General features: G+C 41.5%; 3 protein-coding genes across 5 annotated transcripts in view; 1 reads left to right on the forward strand and 2 right to left on the reverse strand.

Annotated features, from left to right (window-relative positions):
* The first annotated feature begins 843 nt into the window (after window positions 1–843).
* Window positions 844–5,847, forward strand: klhl22 (kelch-like family member 22). Of its 2 annotated transcripts, none has more exons than XM_067521612.1 (7): window positions 844–1,693; window positions 2,237–2,402; window positions 2,478–2,801; window positions 2,938–3,347; window positions 3,674–3,866; window positions 4,020–4,253; window positions 4,633–5,847. In XM_067521612.1, the coding sequence occupies exons 1-7, from the start codon at window positions 1,446–1,448 to the stop codon at window positions 4,966–4,968; spliced, it is 1,911 nt and encodes a 636-aa protein (XP_067377713.1). In that variant the 5' UTR covers window positions 844–1,445; the 3' UTR covers window positions 4,969–5,847. The 2 variants fall into 2 exon arrangements, with proteins under 2 accessions (XP_067377713.1, XP_067377714.1); XM_067521613.1 differs by having other exon boundaries at window positions 2,478–2,789.
* Window positions 5,848–8,285: 2,438 nt separating this feature from the next.
* tbx16 (T-box transcription factor 16) lies at window positions 8,286–16,075 on the reverse strand. Its single transcript, XM_067521617.1, has 9 exons — window positions 12,143–16,075; window positions 11,886–12,042; window positions 11,669–11,771; window positions 11,151–11,315; window positions 10,874–11,020; window positions 10,711–10,781; window positions 10,490–10,578; window positions 10,186–10,399; window positions 8,286–10,087 (listed from the first exon to the last, which is right to left on the reverse strand). The coding sequence occupies exons 1-9, from the start codon at window positions 12,156–12,158 to the stop codon at window positions 9,658–9,660; spliced, it is 1,392 nt and encodes a 463-aa protein (XP_067377718.1). The 5' UTR covers window positions 12,159–16,075; the 3' UTR covers window positions 8,286–9,657.
* A 1,864-nt stretch (window positions 16,076–17,939) lies between these two features.
* cabin1 (calcineurin binding protein 1) overlaps window positions 17,940–19,755 on the reverse strand; it is a 36,626-nt gene continuing 34,810 nt past the window's right edge. For both annotated transcript variants that reach the window (XM_067521611.1, XM_067521610.1), the window contains 3 exons: window positions 18,636–18,794; window positions 18,305–18,504; window positions 17,940–18,187 (listed from right to left, as the gene is read on the reverse strand). In XM_067521611.1, the coding sequence (XP_067377712.1) occupies window positions 18,044–18,187; window positions 18,305–18,504; window positions 18,636–18,794 (503 nt within the window). In that variant the 3' untranslated portion in view covers window positions 17,940–18,043. The remainder of the gene's footprint in view (window positions 18,188–18,304; window positions 18,505–18,635; window positions 18,795–19,755) is intronic.

Consider the following 19,755-nt stretch of genomic DNA (forward strand, 5'->3'; position numbering starts at 1 on the left):
GCTCCAAGATGGTAAAGTGGGTCAGTATTTGAGCATTAGTCATCCTGTACAAAAGATGAGGACTTCATCTCATGTTCTTAAAGCTATTTAAAACTATTAACTTTAAGTGCCGTTTTTCTTTTTTCTATCTTGATTTTGGATATCTTTTGCACTAAAGTTTCATTTAAAACATTTCTAAATATGTATTGTAAAAGCTTATAATGTAAACAGCAAAAATTACCCATAAAAGCATTTTACAGTAACGTATTGTTTTGTGAACTATTAAAAGCTATTACCTGGCAGTGCCAGGTGATAGCTGTAATTTTAATAGAATACAAGCTAAAATTGTAAATTAGATTACAATTAATTATTGTGTTTTCTGTAAGAAAACAATATATTGTTGTAATTTTAAATACAACAAGCCCAGTAATATAGATCCAGTTGCATACTGCAATTTGTTACAGTGTAAAGGTAAGTGCAGTGTAGTTGAGCATAATGCAGAATTGTAAAGAAAATATATTAATCGCATTTACTTTCAATCCTTGGTAGCGGTTTGTTTGTGTATACAGATACCATTTACACAGCTTCAAACTTTTGAGCATGAAAGAGCATCCTCTTGTGTTTGAAGGAAATAGTCGCAGTTCCTATCCTTTTGCTAAATTAAAAATTAATGTAAATAATTAGAAATTAATCACTGAATGCAATGAATTTAACAGCCAATTCCACGCCCTGGGAACATATGATGATATTGTTTTAACAAAGTAAAAGTCCTTATGGAGATTCTTCCCTACAATGTGACAAACGTCTCTGATTGGCTCGTTCTTAGAAACTGGGTGGGACATTTCAACAGCACCGACCAATAATATCGATTTCACTACCTGACACCAAAGAGTAAACAGGTTTGTTTTGATCAGAGCCCAGGAAAGCAAGTGTCAATCTGTGATTTCTAAACGCAGTCTGTCAGAAAATCGGCTGACAGTGTTTTTGTTCCAAAGAGGATCGGGAGTCATTGCGACCCGACAGTTAATGGAAAGGGTTTGTTTTGGCGAACACGAAGATATTTTCGTAGGATCGGTTTCTAAATTAAAAGTGCGCTACATGCGCTAGCAGGCTAATCAGCCTATAGCCTGCTATCTTTTGCTCGTCAGCCTTTACACTTGACATTAGCCCACGATTTAGCAGCGTAGTGACAGCAAGCACTTTATAGACTATAGCAGTGTATGTTTCACCATACTAAACCATAACATAGTTTCCGGTCTTACTAATAGCGTTGTCTTTGAAGCTATAACATCATTTGCTGTATATCTGTGACGTTACGCTGACTATGCAGAGACACCTTAAGAAACTGTAAACATAATCTCGTCGTCGTCTCTTCCTGTGTTTTTCTCAACATGCCATCTGCTTTGATGGCTCAAGTTAAGTCATGAGAAGTTGAAATGATGTTAGCACTCTACAGATAAAAAGCAATGAAGCCTGAACATCAGTATCTTGCTATTGCTGAGGATGGAGAGCCGAGCCCAGTGGCAGGACGTGCTGGCGTGTCAGGCCGTCCGAGCCGACAGACCTACAGAAGTTCATCCCATTTCCGCAGCCTGCTTGACGGCCTGGTGGCTCTCAGACACAGTGGCATCCTGTTTGATGTGGTGCTGCTGGTGGAGGGTCGATCGATCCAAGCCCACCGTATACTTCTTGCAGCCTCTTGTGATTATTTTAGGTAAAAACCCAGCAAGCCTTACTTTCGTTTTCACCCCTGAAGCTGTATTGTCATGACCAGCATTCATGTAAGAGTCACCTTGAAGTTTGTGTTTATTTTTTCTTTCATTTTTGTTTTTAGCAAGCAGCCAAGGAAGAGTGGTGTCTGCATGTCACTTTGTAATTTATTGCTTCTTTCTGTGGTAAAGGGGAATAACACCTCAACACCTCAAGCTCATGTTCAGTAAAGAATTGGTGAAAAGCATGTCAAGGTTGGGGGGTTGGTACTGGGAATCTGCCCCGAGAATCAAAGGCTTCCTACATTTCTTCACTTTTCTGGAGATTTGTGAGCTTAACGTGATCTTTTTCCTTTGACATTTTATTTGTATTTGGCAGTTCATAGTAGAAAACAACAGGACGCATGCAGAAAAAGAGATGGATGCAATGCACCCAAAAGACCTAGCAAATTTCAAGCTTGGGTCCTTGAGGCTATATGTTATGCATCTTATCTTCATTGGGCCACCGGGTTGATCCAATAAAATAATGTGCCACCCCTCTCCACCAGGGGAATGTTTGCTGGAGGCCTTCGTGAGACTCAGCAAATGGAGATTCCAATGCATGGAGTATCTTATATTGCCATGAAAAAAATACTAGACTACATTTACACTTCAGAGATTGAGTTAGATCTGGAGTGTGTTCAAGAAGTCCTGGTGGCTGCCACATTGGTACAGGTAGGCCTTTGTTGCTCCTATGCTAATTTCATTATTATAATTTTTTTACCCTAATAGTCTTTTTGTGTTTCCAAGATCGAAAATGTTATTGGCTTCTGCTGTGAATTCCTCTTCTGCTGGCTGGATGAGAGCAACATCTTGGAGGTTTATCATCTAGCTGACCTCTATGGACTACAGCAACTTAATGCCAGAGTCTACGCCTATATCCTCAGGAACATTCAGACATTATCTCGTACTGAAGCGTACCGACAGTTGCCACAAGAGGAAGTCTTCAGAGCACTGAGCAGTGATGAGCTTCAGGTGAACAGTGAGAATGAGGTGTACGAGGCAGCACTTCATTACCACTACAGTCCTGAGCAGGTGGAAACTGACCAGGTGTATTTGCAGGTCAGTCTCAAGGTGTGTGTGCATTTTGTACTAATCTGTCTGGCCCCATCATATACACACTATACTCTAGTTTTTCACACTTTTGCATTTCATGCCTTATCTGCCTGAATTTCTATTAACTAATTTTTTAAATCTTTTCAACCTGAAGGACAGTCTGAAGATGCTTGATGCAGTGCGTTTCTGTCTGATTGAGAAACAAGTGTTGCAGAGGCTCTATGGCCGATTGGACCAGTGTCCACTGAAGGATTCCGTGTCAGCCGCTCTGCACTACCATGAGCAGGAGATCTGGCAGCCCGTCCTGCAGAGTCCCCTCACCCAGCTGCGCTCCACTTTTCATTGTATCTTGGGTTTTGGGGGGATGTTCAGCTCCAGCTCCTCCACAGACAAGGAGCACTTGTTCCAGGTGTTCCATCCAAGCTTTGGGCAGTGGAGGACTCTCACTGCAGCACACAACACCCGAATGTCCAACCAGGGCATCGCTGTGCTCAACAACTTTGTTTATCTTATTGGAGGAGACAAGAACACGAGTGGATTTCGGGCAGAGACGCGCTGTTGGAGGTGAGATCCCTCATGACATACTCAAATTCAAAATGAAAATGGACATTTTGTAGCTGACCTTTAATCTCTGATCATACCAAGTTTACATTTTTTGAAGCGCTTTAAGAACTCTTTATATATATATATTGGGGAAACAGCAGTCAAACATGTTCTCATCAATAGGGCTCTTTAGTAAGCTGTTCCTGAGCTTTTGATGATGTTAACACCATCTTTGTCAGCAGATGAATACGATCATTTTGAAGAAAGACGTTGTTTGAAGACCCCTGCTAAATATCTCACTTGATTGTATTCTTATTTTTTCTTGACTGTTTTCACATTTTACTTAGATATGACCCTCGTCACAACAGCTGGTGTGCTATCCAGCCCCTGCAACAGGAGCACGCCGACCACTGTGTTTGTGCGGTGGGTGGACATATTTATGCCATTGGAGGACGGGACTACAGCAATGAGCTGGACTCCGTGGAGCGTTACGACCCGCACACAAACACGTGGGAATTTGTATCTCCCCTAAAGAGAGAAGTATGAAAGTACAGTTGAATCATAAAGAAATTCATGTAGTACTGCTGCTGTGCACATGATGGTGCTACATACACAGCTGGGCACCAGCATTGGTGCTTTCCAGCCACACACCAGCTATTCCCCATTTCAGGAATTGTGTAACCTTTCCTCCAGGTTTACGCCCATGCTGGAGCAGTGATGGACGGGAAAATTTATATAACATGCGGACGCAGAGGAATGACGTACCTCAGGGAGACATACTGCTTTGACCCTGCAGCCAATTGTTGGACACCTTGTGCAGATGCACCCGTGGAGCGGGCATGGCACGGCATGGCTACGGTCACCGGACGGGTTTATGTCATTGGGGGAAGCAACGATGGGCGTGGATATCGACGTGATGTTCTAAAGGTATGATGTCACCACTCGCTAGTAGCGTCGGTATTACAAAATAAAAGTTGTGTTTGCGCTGGTAAGCAGGAGTTTTACAGTCTTTAGTGCATTTCATGTTTACGTTCTTACTTCTTGTTTTTAATGCTGGGATGTTCGTGCATTTTGATATATTCCTGTTGTTCTTTTGTTTTTATTTTTCCTTTATGACATTTACTCACTCATCCCCGTCTTACAGATTTAAAACATATTCTAACATATTTTATGATCTCTTCCAACGTTATTATACATTCTTATAAAGGTAGTGAATCCATAAATAGGTTTCTGTACAAGCCAGAGGAGCAACTTTTGACAGAAGACAGACACTTCATTAGCTAATCCCCTAATTTTTTTCCTTCAGGTGGCATGCTTTGACCCTACAGTCAATTCTTGGTCTTTAGTGTCCCCACTCCCTGCTGGACATGGTGAACCTGGCATAGCTGTGATGGACACTCGCATTTACGTCCTGGGAGGACGCTCTCATGACAAAGGCAACAGGATGAAATATGTTCATGTGTACAACACAGAAGCAGACGAGTGGGAGAACGAGACTGAGTTTAAGGAGCGTGTTTCTGGCCTGGCAGCCTGCGTAGTGCTTATGCCCCCTGGTTTAATCACCCAGGCAAAGAGCTGGCGCGCTAAAATCCCAATTGAAGATGTAGAAAGGGACAATTCAGAGGACTCTAGTGAGGACTGAAGCACCTGTGTTGGACTCAGTCTATGGGCGCTTGAGAATGTGATACACATTTTTGTATTCAGCATGTTGAATTTTAAGTACTTTCATGTTACTTTTGTGGCTGTGGCTACATCAGTATCCTTTTTGCATGTTGGCCACTTTGAGTGCCTCTAAATCCAAGTGTCAATCAGGGGCTTTGCGCACTTTTTTCGGTTGTTTTTTCTCTGATTGGATTTGGTATACTCACACACACCAAGAATCGCTGCTGTTTGTCACTGATCACTCATTTTGTCCTTACTCTGTTACTCACTGAAGCTGCTTCTGCATTGCTTTTCAAGGGACAACCTTATTATCTTTGTGTGAAATAAAGCAGCGGTGAACATTGGCTATGCAATAGCATTGTAATATTTTAAACTCTCTTTTGCATATATTTATTCTTTAAAGTCTTGCTGCTGACATTTGGTCTGTTACTTTGGGGGTTTATAGGCAGCTTTTATCATTTGTAATGTCATTCCTTAATTGGCTAAATTGTCCATCTTGGCAATAACCAGTTATTTGCAAAAAATACAGTTATCATTGCAACTAAACTACTGAATTAAGTTAAGTTTGTGAAATGTAACATTGTGCCTTGTTTTTTGTGGTTGGATCTGGAACCTTTGTTGCAAAGTCTATTTTTAATTTTATGTTTATGAATGTATATTTTGGATGAAGATGAGACTTCGTCATTGTGCCTTTGTTGTCACTGTTTGTTTTAAGAAAAACTTGGTTGAACTGATTTGGTTTGTGCTTGAGTGATGAGGCACACAAGCTACAGATACAGGTAGAAATTGACATAATGAATAAGGAAATGCAAAGCAGTGTTGGCAATTCTGTTTATCCCTCTATTACAGTTTAGTACTGTAGTTATTATTCCCTAATAGGATCCAGCCTTATTAAGGAGTAATTGGAGGATTTTTAAGTTTGCTAAGTTGAGATCATGCTTCTACTTATTGCAGCAGTTTAATGTTAGCATTCTTAATATCAATGGCACAACCACCACTATGCATCCTTTACTTTTGTGAATGAAAAGATCAAGAAACCAATGTATTTTAAAGCAGACTTATCATTTTTAAAGTGTGACTAACAGTTTGTCTTAAAAATCACTGTCACACAAGAAAAGTATCCTGTTCATGAGATAAGATTTACTTTTAATAAAATGAGTAATTTACTACTTTAGTTACCTGTGCACCCTTGTTGGGGTCAGGGCCATAGCTACCACTGAGAACACAGAGGTCATGTGCTTCGAGAAAGTGGCTTTCTGGGCAATGATGTGGTGGTGAACTTAACATAAGAGGTCATTTCAGTATTCAGTAAAAATGCGATTACTTTTAGTCAAGTAAAATAACAGATCTCATTTTCTAGATTAGGATTTTACAGCACTAACTTGATTTGCTTGATAATTTATTACAGCCCTTCATTGTGTGGATCCATAATTCCTAAATAGTTTATTGAAATATCTGGGGAAAACATTAAATTTTGAGCTCATGGCATAACAAATAAAGATCCCGTCAGTCATTTGTAATGAGTTTACGTACAGATGTTGATTTCTAAAGGACTTCATTCAAGAGATGCTCTACATTTTAAGAAAGCTTGTAGGAAACATCGGTTTCATCGCTGTAAAATAGTCTCCACAGGTGATAGTCTTCTGTGTGTTTGCTGACCTGTGACCTTTATTCTGCCAGTCTCTGCTAGTTCCTCTCCATTTGGCACTACACTCTATCTCCTTTATGAAGGCTGACTCCTGCTTTTCCTCTCTTCATCTACATCTGTTACTCCCTAACAGCCCTAAATGAATACCCCCCCACAACCACCTCACTTTCACACTATTGTGCCAACCCCCACCAAGCTGTCTGATGGGGTCTGCTGACACCAGCACTGGACATCCAAGATCAACAATCTGCTGCATTGATAAATCAGTCTTTTGAGAGCCGTACGGCCACCTGGGGAACTCTTGAGACATATGTCATGCACTTAACCACATCAGCATCCTTTACAGACACAGAGTGCAGGTCGATCTGGAGCTCTTTGCTGGCCCATTATCAAAGCAATTAAGAGACCCAAACTGGCCATTGATGTAGAGCTATGCAGATTAAACCCAGTGGACTGTGTGTGTGTGTGTGTGTCGAGGGGGTTTTACTAAGTGCCCAGTTTCCCTTTTCTACTGCTGTGTAGGAGAGGAAGAGGTCCAAATTAAAGTAATACATCAACAGAGAACAAATACAGCCACTTGTAGATGGAGACCTGACATCAGAAAGGACTCATTCCGCTGTTTCTATGAGGCAGAGTGGCCACTGCACCCAGTGACCATCCATGACAACATAGCTGTGATGTAGCTGACCAAATAGTGTCTGTATAATGTTATGTTTAGGTAAACTGGCCATCCATTCTTATCTTTTTGCCTCCTGAAATGTTTCTTAGTTGACAGCTCCTTTCTAGCTCCTTCCCTTTGTGACTAATGAAAAGGCCCTTTGAATCTAAAATATACTGTTTTATATTTAAATGAAAATATAATGGTTTTATTGGCAATTCTGTTTAATTTCATTCATGAAACTATGACATTAAGGCAATAAGCTGGTAAAATATAATCTTTAAAATTGTTGAGTGTGGACCACTTGAAGACGTATAAAAACACAATGTTAGTATAATACAAAGACAGTATAGACCAAATGAGCACAAAAATATCAATACAAAGACTGTGAGATTATGAGTATTTGCTCTATGGCCCTGAGAGTCTGGGAATCTGTCCATGGTGTACTCCCCGACCACCCACCCCCAAAAAAGACATCAGATCACATAAGATGAAGAGTAGTTTTACTAAATGAAACAAATGCACCTCACACATTTAGCAACAATGTTGTGTAGGTTATAATGAAATTGTATTTAGCTAATTTGTTAACTGTGGGTTTACAAGTTTTTAAAAAGGCGAGGGGACATTTTCGCCTGTCTCACCTCATAACATTATTTCGTTGCAGCCACCATATTGTATTAAAAAATCCACTGACATCACCTAAATTCATCTATAATGTCACTTTTTCTACTGTGCACAGTTTTTAATTGGTTCCTATATTTCTGTAAATACACATTATGTATATACATAAAAACTCTCGTATCTATTATTATGCAACAATTTCCTGTGGCAAAAGCTCAATAATATTTTGACAAAGTTTTTATTTCCTTACTCTTTACAGTAACATTTTATCTTTAGGTTGGGTTGAAATTAAACTACTCAATTCTGGGGGGTGTAATCCTCTTTCAGGTTATGAACTTCATTGCTCTGACCTCCTCACCCAGCAGTACAGATACCTCTCTTCTTACCCTTATTAAAACAAGTAAATGAGCTGTGTGCATCACAAAACTGTGGTGTTTGAGGTTGGCCATATTGGTTCAAGAAGCCTCCAAGATAATGAATCACACTAAATAAAATACAACGCTAGAATTGTTCCTAAAGGATGACCTCCCCCTCTTCTTTTCCCTTTCCCTTCCCCCCGGACTTTACAACAGTCATTAGCAGCTCACATCCAACTAGGTGGATGGAGGTGATGGGCCCAGCCTGTGTTTTTATGCTGTGAAAAGAAGCCAACAGCCCCTCATTTTCATGCTTTTTAGGGCTCATTGACATGGAGAATGAGAGTGGTGCAATGCTTTATGATGCCAGTGGGTAAACCTCAGCAGGTGAGCCGGAGTCACAGTAACACAATGTCTTTAATGCATGCTGGGCTCGTTGAAACTACATAGTGGTCCTCGTTAGATCAACAAAAGAGGAAATACAAACACCAACAAAGGATGTGCTGCTTGTCTGAGGTGGCTCAGTATAATGTATGCAGCTGTGCATCAACAGACAAACACACTTCTACAATATGCTCAGTCACATTCAGTAACTCGCTGTGTGCAGAACATGGATTTGATGAAAAACTCAATTACATAAAGGTCATTGTTAACATTGTGGCCAGTCCAACCAGAAACCTGTTTAAAATACATTCTAAAAGTTTGAGATTCTCATCCATCAGGGATCCATTAGTTTGTTTCAATGTGAGGATTTAGACTGATAGAAAAAATACTTTTTATACCATGTGGAAATAAATGTTGTTATCCCTGTAGTATATAGAGTAATACAAAGTCATTTCTGTGCCACTGTTCTTGTGATTGTATTGAATGTTTTGTTTGTAAGCTATAACTTTAATTAACTTAAAGTTATTTAAGTTAACTTAAATTAACTATAACTTACTTAATCTGATTCCTAGAAATAAAAATATATAGAATGTTTTGTTTTTTTTAAATGACACACATACTAGCGAATTATGTTACTTTCAGAAATTGGGCTTTTATTTTCAGATCACACCACAGTTTAAAGATGGACATACATTGCACACTTTTATTCTTTCTTCTTTTTTACAAAAATATTATTTACACTTGAAGATGAAATGAAATACAAAATAAATAGACAATTATTAAAACATGGCATAGTGTTGCACATCTAAGTTCTGCTCATCAGAACTGGAGATTGAATCCTCTTAGTTTCAAGAGAAGAAGGCGACAGATGGCTCATTCATCCACTTTTTCTATTGTTGTCGCAGGCCTCTGGTCCTCAGCCTCGTCTGGGCATTTTGGCAATTTGGTACAGCAGCATGAGTAGAAGTCACTCTTATTAATTTAACACTGAAAAAATTCCCTTCACCAGCAGGAGTAAGAGAACAGCGGGTATTGGCTCCACTCAGCCACATTGCCATGGTGATAGCCATGGTGCACAGCTGGTGAGGTGTAGTCAGTGGTCAGGTGATGAGGAGGGGGATACTGGTTGGGACTGGGGTTGCTCCACTGACCCAGAGGTTGCTCTGCACTGTAGGGGCTGTAGATGTGGTGGCCTATCACACCCGGCTTGCTGGTCTGGCCCATGGTCATGTTGAGGACCCCGGAGTAGTCTTGAGGGCCGGGGAGATGCTGGGGGCCACAAGGGGAAGGGCCTATCTCATGTGTACGGGTCCTAGAAGACTCATGGTCGGGGACGGTGGCAACATCAGATACTCTGGACTCAAAGCTGCTGCGTCCTGATCCACTGCCGATGCTGGAAGATGGAGAGGGAGACTTTCCATACTCATGGACCCTGAAGATTAATAGGAAGGTAATTAATGGTCAGTGCTGTTTATCCCAACGACTGATCACATGTTTTTACATGTGACATTAACTTTAATCATTATTCACCTGTAGGGCTGGTAGGAAGATGGTGCAGGAACAAGTTGCTCAGTGTTGTACATGTCTCTGGTGTCTGTCCCAGCGGGAGATTCGGTCCTCACACCGTGTTCCCTCTCAGCACCCCACGGGGAGTAACGCTCATCTTTGACAGTGTCAACCTCTTTGCTTTTCGGCAGGTCTCCTTCATCTCTGTTATAACCTTCAAAGGATGACTGGCAGAAATCTGAGAGACACAAATCATCAGGTCAACTGATGCACAGAAGACAATATAGTGAAAACATTATCTGGAGGAAGAGAGTCTTTAGTTCTGTACCTGGTGGGCTGTCCTCCTCTGAGTCTCCGTTCAACATTTCTGACGTCTTTAGTCGCTTCTCAGCAGCTGTTGGGTTCTTGTTTGCACGCCTGCGGAGATAGATCACATGCAAAAGATACTGCTTTACATTCTGAAACTGCAGGGACATGGCTGGGAAAAGTTGAGACCGTTTATCTTTGTGGCTGCTTTCAGCTGCAGTTTTCAACTTGTGTAAAACCCACCTTTTCTTAGTAGAGCCCTCATCCCTAAAACCTTTTGCAAATGGGTTGTGGTTGATCTTCAGTTTTGTTATCTGTAGGAAAGAGGAACGTGAATTCATTTAAAATCTCAGTAATATGTAGAGTGGTCACCAGCGTGTGATGGGTACCAGTGAAAGAGACTGACCTTGGTGTTCTGGTACGCAGTGACGGCTGTGAACGAAGTCTCAGGGAAGGTGAAGGTCTGGAAAACACTCCAGCGGACACTGAACAAGTCGTCTGCCTGAACAATGTGGAAGCGTGGGTGGTAGCGATGCATTGAGTGCAAAATGATCTGCATATCAGAAGGGAGTGATTAGTTGGTCCTGTTTGCCACACTTAAGACTTGTGCTATCCAACAATTTTCCATCTCAAAACAAGAGTTGTCATCATTTGGAAAGAGGGAGTTGTTTGGAGATACTCACATGGCCGTGCTGGTCGAGGGTATTGTTAGTAAGCTTCAGCTTGAGGAAGGAGACGGGCTGCTTCATCCAGTGGCTCCCCGGGGCTGGAGAGTCAGGGTGGAGGTAGGTCCTGCAGGGAGGCTGAGGCTCTGCTTTTCCTGCCACCTCCCATTTCTCTTTATTCCACTGTAAGAAGGAGACATATAGTAAGTCAGCCTGTCATAGAAAAAGGTGATTTACAGATTCTTCCTTTCCCACAGTTTAAGAGAGAGGAGGATGAGACGAGAGTGACGGCTGCCTGGTACCACCCACAGAGATAGGGGGTAGTACAGTGGCCTTCCCAGCAGGGGATAGAAAAACAGGAAGAGATAGGACCCTTTGATGTACAATGTCAGCAGAGGGGGGTGTTAAATGGGAGGTGTCTTGTCTGGGGACAGTGGTTATCACTAAGGGAAATCTACATCTAAGTCAAGGCTACGTTTCCTCAGCTCAAACTGGAAACTCGTTTTGATGTGAAAAGAAAAACAGTGTTTTCTTACCTTATACCTGAAACCATCCTCAGGGACCATGTCCACCAGTAGGATGTATTTTGCACATGGGATAAGGCCAGACAGATTAACTTTACAGTGTGGAAACATCCTCCTGATAAACACAGAAGAGGACACGTGAGTGTGCAGTAAAAACAAGCAAACACAGCCACACAAGGAGCTCATTTCCTAAAATTTTGCATTAAATTGCATTTTTTGGGCATCTTACCTTCCGGGTTTTGTGATAATCATCTCTGTTCCTATTTCATGGAAGCTCTTCCAGAGCTCAGGGTCCTCCAAAGTCATCCTGATGTTGCCCTGGAGGTATGCATCTGGTCCAGGAGCCATGGATGAGGGAGGAGGGCCACTAAAGTTGGGCTTCAAGTCTAGATGTCAGTAAAATTAATTATGATAACGATACATGAAATGTACAATCATGTATGGTTATAACTGGTTAGTAAACTGGGAGTAGTCGGCAGCACTTACCTCTGATGGACTGCATTGCTCAGATTCAGGAGCAGCAAACTTGAGGATCAGGCACTGAGGGCCAATAGGAAATCCAAGTTTCAGTGGTATCCACGTATTTCTTCCGTTCTGCTCTCCTGTCTCATGTGAAAGAAAAAAACGTAATCCAGTAGCTCTGCTCAGTCTCAGTTGGTCAGTCTTGTTGAAGCAGATCTTGATCTCCTGTTGGATGCTGTGGCCGTGACTTTTAAGAAGAGCCCTGGAGTGGGTGGGGTCAGGAGAGCCATTGCCATACTTTGAAGTGGCACAATGATGAGTCAGTGTCCTGCTGTGATTGGAGAGTGCTGGAAATCAAAGAGACTTAACAGAGCCTTGAGACCGTCCCCACAGGAAGGGGGTCTGAGGAAATGCATCTTTATTAACTGCTAAAGAACTTTAAAACAAATATGGACAGGCTTCCCCACAGCAGAGCAGGCCATGCAGCTGCACCGGAATCTGTGTGAATATCATTCACACAGATATAACCACACACCAAAATGTCATTTAGTGGGTTTTTGCAATATGGTAAAAACCTAATGTAATGCATTCGACACAAATGAGAGAAATGCGGTAGGAAGTACATAAAAATGGGATATTCCACTGTGGTTTGTGGCAGTATTTCAAGAGTTGGGTCAAAGCTCCACACTGCATGTGTGGCCTGAATGTGCATCCACTAATTTTAATATCAATTTTTCATACGATCACATTCATGCTTTTCTAAATTTTGAGCTTCCTATGTTACAAAGAAAAATTACACAGTGGGTGGGAAACTGTGTAAAACCATGATGGTGTGATTATAACATGTAGAATTTCTGCAGGTAACTTTTACCTGGGGGCATCCTCTGAAGCAAGAAGGAACGGGGGGGTGGTTGTGTATTGGGGTGTCTAGACAGGCCCATGCTCTGCTAGATAATCTCATTAAGCTAGTTTCCCTTGAAGGGGCTACTTTCTGCATGTGCATAAAGCCCTGTATATAGGCAGGCAATTAACAACCAGTTAGCACCACAAGCCCAAGTCAGTCGTGAATGGGACAGGAGGGGTCAGAGAATAAAGATGCGCCACAACAACCAAGGCCGTCCTGCCACCATCCACATCCAGGAGAAATCCATGGGTGTCACTATTCGTAGGACTGTCTCGGCCTGTATTGTACCACATTACTCCAGGGAAAACAAATGCTAAACAGTGTTGGAATTAACAAAGAGGGAAAAAATTCTAACCACAGATCTCTCCCTCTTGTTTCCACTTACATGAACATTTAAATTGAGGGGATTTTCACATCTCATTCAGCCTCTTCCCCAGCACAGACACACGACCTTCACTTACTTTTCTCATTGTACTCTCATGTCTGCATACAATACCCTTCTGTTAGCTCAGCACTGACACCCATATACAAAGGAATCTTTGTGTGAATCTGTGTAATTGTGTGGATATCAGAAGAGCAAGCAAAACTGCTTATAATGCATCGCATTATGTAGAATTTAAAAAGGAGTGTTTTCCGCATGGAAATTGTCCCACGGTTTTTAAAGTAGTGTGACACTCTGCAGAACGAGGAGTTAAGTGAGCATTTAAAGATGTTTGGCAGTAAAAATCCTCCTGTGTGAAAATATTGACTGAGGTCTTTAAGGCTGTTGTGCTAGTTCAATGTAAAATAAAGAGGATAATAACACAGTGGCTGTAAAGATGCACTTAAAGATCCTTTGGTAAGTTAAATGCCCTGATGCAATTCTGTGAAACCTGGTGGCACAACATTGGCCTTGATGAAGTGCGACGGGCTTTTATCCACCTTATGTGAAACCACTTGTTGACGGGGAGTTATTAATCACAGGTTCAGTGTGGCTCTCCTCACTTGGTGTTTAGGCAGCTCCTCAAGGGCCTGCATAGAGTTCCCTCTTTAAACTATTTGACTTAGGGCAGAGAGGTCATGCTGCAAATTTTGAATGTTAGGCAGCGAGATGCCTCAGGGAAATTGGTCTATTTTCATACTAAATTATCCTTAGACCGCTTCACATCTGGCAGCGGAGAGTGTGTATGTGTCCAAGCTGAGGTGCACATTTCAGCAGCGACAGTGTCAATCCCATTACCCACTGGGTCTGAAGGTGACACGTGTGACTGGTAAAGGCCTCAGTATGTAGCCACAAGCCAGTGGAGAGAGACAAGGAGGCTCGTGTAACAGCCGGCCTTGGGTGGAGGGGAGATCAAATATCTTGCTTAAATGTAGCTACTTATTAACACGTGTTAAGAACCTTCTGATTCTCATATCGCAGAGTCTGATTCCACTGTGGCTTTTCTCCATGGGCCTACAGCCAGATCACCTTCGGCAGTGATGTGTTCAACCTCCCAGGTGTCAGTCTTTGGCCATTTGCCTTAACTGCACAGATCTCCTTGTGCTCATCAGTTAACAGCTGCCAATATACAGCCAGGGCCCGGGGATCAGACGGCTCTCTAGCAGCCCAATAAAGAGCCCCTGGAGTGGACTGACGAGAAATCTCACACCTTTTGCTCACATTAGCCATGCAGCATACCCTTTTGATGCTTAATTGGCCACTTTGAGGGGTTTGTAGAGATAGCAGCCCCATGGCTGGAAACAACATGATGTCACTAGAGACAGAGCGGCCTCACATGAAGGAGAAATGGCTTTACCTGATAACAGGGTCATTATAATTTTACTTGGGTGAGGTGCTGTGTTGTAGGGTGTACATAAAAATAATGGGGCATCCAGGCCAGTAGCATTTTTTCTCAACATTATGCAGACTGTGGTAAATGTATTCCAGGTTATTATTTCTTCTATGATTTGTAGAGGTTTTGAAAGACAAAACACTGTGATGTGCTAAAAATATAGAAAAAAGGGAGCTGAAACATTTGTATGTTCTCTGATCTAATCCAGAGTGACTGCGCTCTCACGTGCACTAAGCAGGGGTCGGTTGCACTCACATTTGGTCCACCACATAAGAAAACAAACCTCAGATCTAGCTTGCCTGGCAAAGGGGACAAATGACAACTTCACAGCACTTCCTAAGAAACTCCTGGAAGTTGCTAATGAAGACTAATGACTTCCCTCGTGTCGGAGACTTCACACCAGTGTGTACAAGCCCTTTGACCACAAAGTCAACGTGGTCAGCTGGGTGGTCTGCCAGCAACAGAAGATGGAGATGCACAACTCCTCTCGAAGCGGAGGGGTCTTTTTCTTTTTTAGTTTTAATAATTTAGAAGGGACATAGATGATACATAGTTTCACACTGAAAAAAATGTTTTTACTCCCCCAATAAATAATGAATCACAGAGATGCATTTATTCAGCCCACACAAAACATGTTGTTGGACCAAATATGGCTCTGAGTGGTGATCCTGAGTAAAATCTACATTAAATTTCAAAAGTAGAAATACTCAATAGAAAAGCTGCTCTTGATAGCTGACACTGCTGCTGCTAAGGCTACAATAACTTTTATACTGTTCAGTAATCTTAGTTTACAGCAATAAGTTATGCACAGCAATATTCTCCAAGATCATATCTTTAAAGCCTTACTGTCTTTTGAGAATACATCTCTTTCAGCTTCACATAGTTCACTGAAAGTGTTTATTTAGTTCAAGAAATTTTCCTTTTATTTAACCCTTAACCCAGTTCACAACAAATAAACTAGTTTGGAGATGTTTATGGGCATATAAAAAAAAGGTAAACTAATATGTGAACTGTCTCTGCCTCTTGTCTGATACATGAGGTAAACCTGGAATAGAAAGTATGTTTCTCTTCAAAACGTACTAGTCAAATAGTTACCTCAAATTAAATCACTCAGTAAAAGTGAATTTGTTTATAGTGAAGTACTTGACTAAATGTAGTTTGTTATATCCCACAATTTATAGGAGTATAGTGTATAAAACTCTGCTACAGCCATGCCCCTCCTGAAACACAGGTACAGTGGCCTACACTCCATCTCAACGAAGAAAAACACACACAGGTTAACACACACGTTGAGGTGGAAAACAAAAATGTATGTATCCAGGATATTTTAGTGCACACAACTTATTTTTTTTTCTAGGTTTATACAGGAGTCTTAGGAGTACTCATGCACATTTTAATACAATTATTACTTCCTTATAACAATATAGAGTCTGCTTATGTAAAACTTTCCTGACACATCATAGTAGAGGTAAATATTGTCTGTGGTATGGAGCTACAAATACTTGTTACCAACCAGAAACACTGATATGGGTTTCAATGAGGCACTGTGTGCTTCGAACATGACACCAAGGAGGCAAAACAACAGAAACAGACTATTCAAAGACCTAATTTTGTAAACACATTCTGATGGGTTTAAGTAGCACACAGAACAAATATGTGTTTCTCAAATATATTTTTAGTTTAACATCTACAATGCATCAAGTCCAGACACAGAGAACAATTCTCCTCCAGCAGTCTGAGCCAAGGTGGCTGGGCCGAGGTAAAGCCTTTAGCCCAATCCCAGCAGAATATAAAACGCTTACACATGCACACACAAAAATACAAAATAAAAAAATAATAAAATAAAATACAGAACATTTTTAATAGAGGGTGGCAAGGTTTTTCAATTATTCATTTGTGTTCTTTTTAAAAATTATTTTTAGACAGCTTTCAAGAAACATAATCAGTAAATCTCTCTCTTTTTATACAAAACAATCTGTAAAAAACATTCTGTTGTCTTCCTCTGAGTTAAGCTAGAATTATGACAAATTTACCAAAATGGTTTCAGTGGAAAGGCATCTGTATTTGAAAGTCTTCGCCCCTATGCATTTCAATTCAGTTCAAGTCAGGAAAGATCCCATCCAGCTTCTGTAAATGGTGAGTCGTTTCCTGAGTTGATGTGAATTGAAACAACTCTCACTTTAATGTTTATACTCTCACACATGCACACACACACACACACGCACACACACACACACGTCACCAGCTTAATACTCAACCTATTAAAGCCAAACATTCTGGAAAGATATTTGGATTATGATATGTACAAAAGCTAACTTCTAATTAGTGAAAACCCCTTTACTATATCATTCAGATCAGTGCTGGTGACAGGACATCTTCCTGGTAGGAACCACTCCTTTGCTAGCTACAAATGCACACAAAAGAAAAATATATTGGACAAAATATTACAAGAAATACAGTGAGTACAAAAATAGCACAAGTTAATTGCTAACTGAAAAGCATCCCAAATGTTAAATGTAAACATTTTCAATCTGCTACAGGTTGTGAGGCTGTGGGGCCCATTAACTGCACAGATGAACCTTGAATGCAGCTGATTGTCCTCATTTCACCTTAGTGCCCACAGAAATACATCATGTATCAGTGTGTTTTGTGGATGGAACTCTCATGCTAGAGGAAACGAGTAAAATGGAGGACAGCAGGTGCATCCTGCTGAGCATTTTTCCAAACTGAGGCACCTCAGATTGGTGTGCTATCAAGGACATAGCCGCAGCTTGGAGATGGGACAAAACGAAAAGAAAATGCATAAACATGTGACTGGTTGGCTTTAAAAGGCTGGAAGTCTTTCATGCCAGAGCCAGTCTATAGTTGAATGCAGAGAAGCTAAATCAGCTGATGTGCGATATGCATTAATGGCACGTTGCAGACATGCTTTGAGACTGAAGTCGGCATTGTCCTGTACACCACCACAGCTGCTGAGGAGCAGAGCGACACAGTGACAAGACAGGCAATGAAAACAAGGCACCCCTTCTGTTTATGAGTGCTTTTTTTGCAATGCACACGAGGGAACAATAGCATCAACACAGACAACTGCTGTGACATGTACCATTATTAATACATTTTTTTAATACAGGGGCACAGGGTTAAGTAGAGTCAGGCCAGATTGTGACAAGAGTTTATATTCAGCATGCACATGAGGCTTTTAGAGGCTCAGCTGTCCATGTAATCATCTTCCTCATCAGACTCGCTCTCCAGGGATGACTCCTGGCTGGATGTTTCTTGCACCTCTAGTGCCGGCTGGCTCAGAGTGTCCTTTTTGACTGTGGCGGCAGACTGAGACGACAAGATGACGTTCTGTGTGGGGAAAGGACAGCAGGGGTCACTGTTGAGTGCTGAATTTGCACCATAGCTTAAACAGTGAATGTGCCTGGCTCTGTCACAGGCATACATATTTAAAGGCAGACTGCATACCTTAAGTCTTTGTTTGGTTTCCTCTGAGATGCTGCCTTTGGGGGAGAGAAGAGTGGGTGTCGGAGGTGTTACTGTGATTTCCGGTGGGAACTTGGTAACTGTGGAAGGAATGAAAAGCTTTGGCATGTTGGGTGGGACACGGGAGCGGATTCGGCTGGCGTCTGGAAGCTTTGACTGCTCATTGCTGGCATACTGCTGGTCTGAGACAGAAACAAGAGGACATTTAAAAATATCTAAACATTTTCAGGGCATGTAAAACTTCTGGTAGATGCTAAAATACCAACTAACTTCAACGTCTTGGTTTTGACCTTTTTTAGTATGAGGTTCTGACCTGGGCAAGGCTGTGTTGTGCTACATGTGGCAGTTTCCTCCTGGAACCAGCCTGCTGATGATTCTTGCCTTTGGGATACAGTGGCGAGTTTCATCTGCTGACAAAGGTGAGACTCCTGCTGTCTGTACAAAAGCCCCTCTGAGGCCTCCTCCCGCTCCTCTGTAGGCAAGAACCGGCATTACAATACAAAACAAATATTTGCCAACAACGATATTCATACAAGCCAACATCTTTTGTGTTCACATTGTATAACATGGCAACTACTAGTTAATGGTAAATGGCCACTTATATAGTGCTTTTATCCAAAGCACTTTGGAATAGTAAGACTGCTAGTTGACTGTGGTGTTTGTGTGTCATCAGTCGTGAGAAAACACGTAGGGCGGCTGTTGGCAAGGCAGTCGTCCATGGACAACAGGGTCAGTGGTTTGGTCTCGACTATATGCCTCTGGGAAAGACCCTGAACCCAAAAAAGCCCTTTCCCATCCAGGCCAAAGCCCGGTAGAAATTGGGGAGGGTTGCGTCAGGCATCCAGCGTAAAAAAAAAAAAAATTAACTGTGCCAAATTAACATACGGACAATGATCCACTGTTGCGACCCTGAAGTCACAGGATAAGCCGAAAGGACAAAAACTTGTGACACTTAAGATAAAAAAAAAAAAGATACTTAACATACTTAGGCTGTAATGCATTTTGGTGAAACTGAACTCAAGCTTAAATTCCCAGAATTATTGGCCCAAATAAAGCAATATTTACACAAAATCTGACTTTCTAAAGGTTATGCTATTTTCTACAAAATCAAGATGTTGAGACAAGAAACCTAAATGTGCCAATGGTTTAGGCAGTAAAGGTTCAGCCTTTTATTTTCAGTAATAATTTTCCATCTTATTTGGATGTTAAAGTTCGTAGACAACTATTCATAATGACTCCCTGTGAACTAACTGCAGAAAGTCCCCCTGCAGCTCAGACACATATTCAAACAAAAATGATCTGATACTCTGTCAGGCTTTTCCACTCATGTTGCCTAGGTAACCATTACATAATACACACTACTGCAGTGTTGCTTGGTACTAACCTGTGTGTGTGTGCATGTGCATCTGTATGTTTACGCTAACTTCCGTTTG

Source organism: Channa argus, chromosome 11 (assembly GCF_033026475.1).
Source record: "Channa argus isolate prfri chromosome 11, Channa argus male v1.0, whole genome shotgun sequence".
NCBI lineage: Eukaryota > Metazoa > Chordata > Actinopteri > Anabantiformes > Channidae > Channa > Channa argus.

Coding starts and splice junctions, on each gene's coding strand:
- klhl22 (XM_067521612.1), top strand. CDS start 1,446: ATGAAGCCTGAACATCAGTATCTTGCTATTGCTGAGGATGGAGAGCCG. Junction 2,802..2,937: donor ATTTGCAGGTCAGTCTCAAG/GTGTGTGTGCAT, acceptor TTCAACCTGAAG/GACAGTCTGAAGATGCTTGA. Junction 3,348..3,673: donor GCAGAGACGCGCTGTTGGAG/GTGAGATCCCTC, acceptor CATTTTACTTAG/ATATGACCCTCGTCACAACA.
- tbx16 (XM_067521617.1), bottom strand. Junction 11,772..11,885: donor ATTATCACAAAACCCGGAAG/GTAAGATGCCCA, acceptor TGTGTTTATCAG/GAGGATGTTTCCACACTGTA. Junction 10,088..10,185: donor TCTTCCTACCAGCCCTACAG/GTGAATAATGAT, acceptor ATTAATCTTCAG/GGTCCATGAGTATGGAAAGT.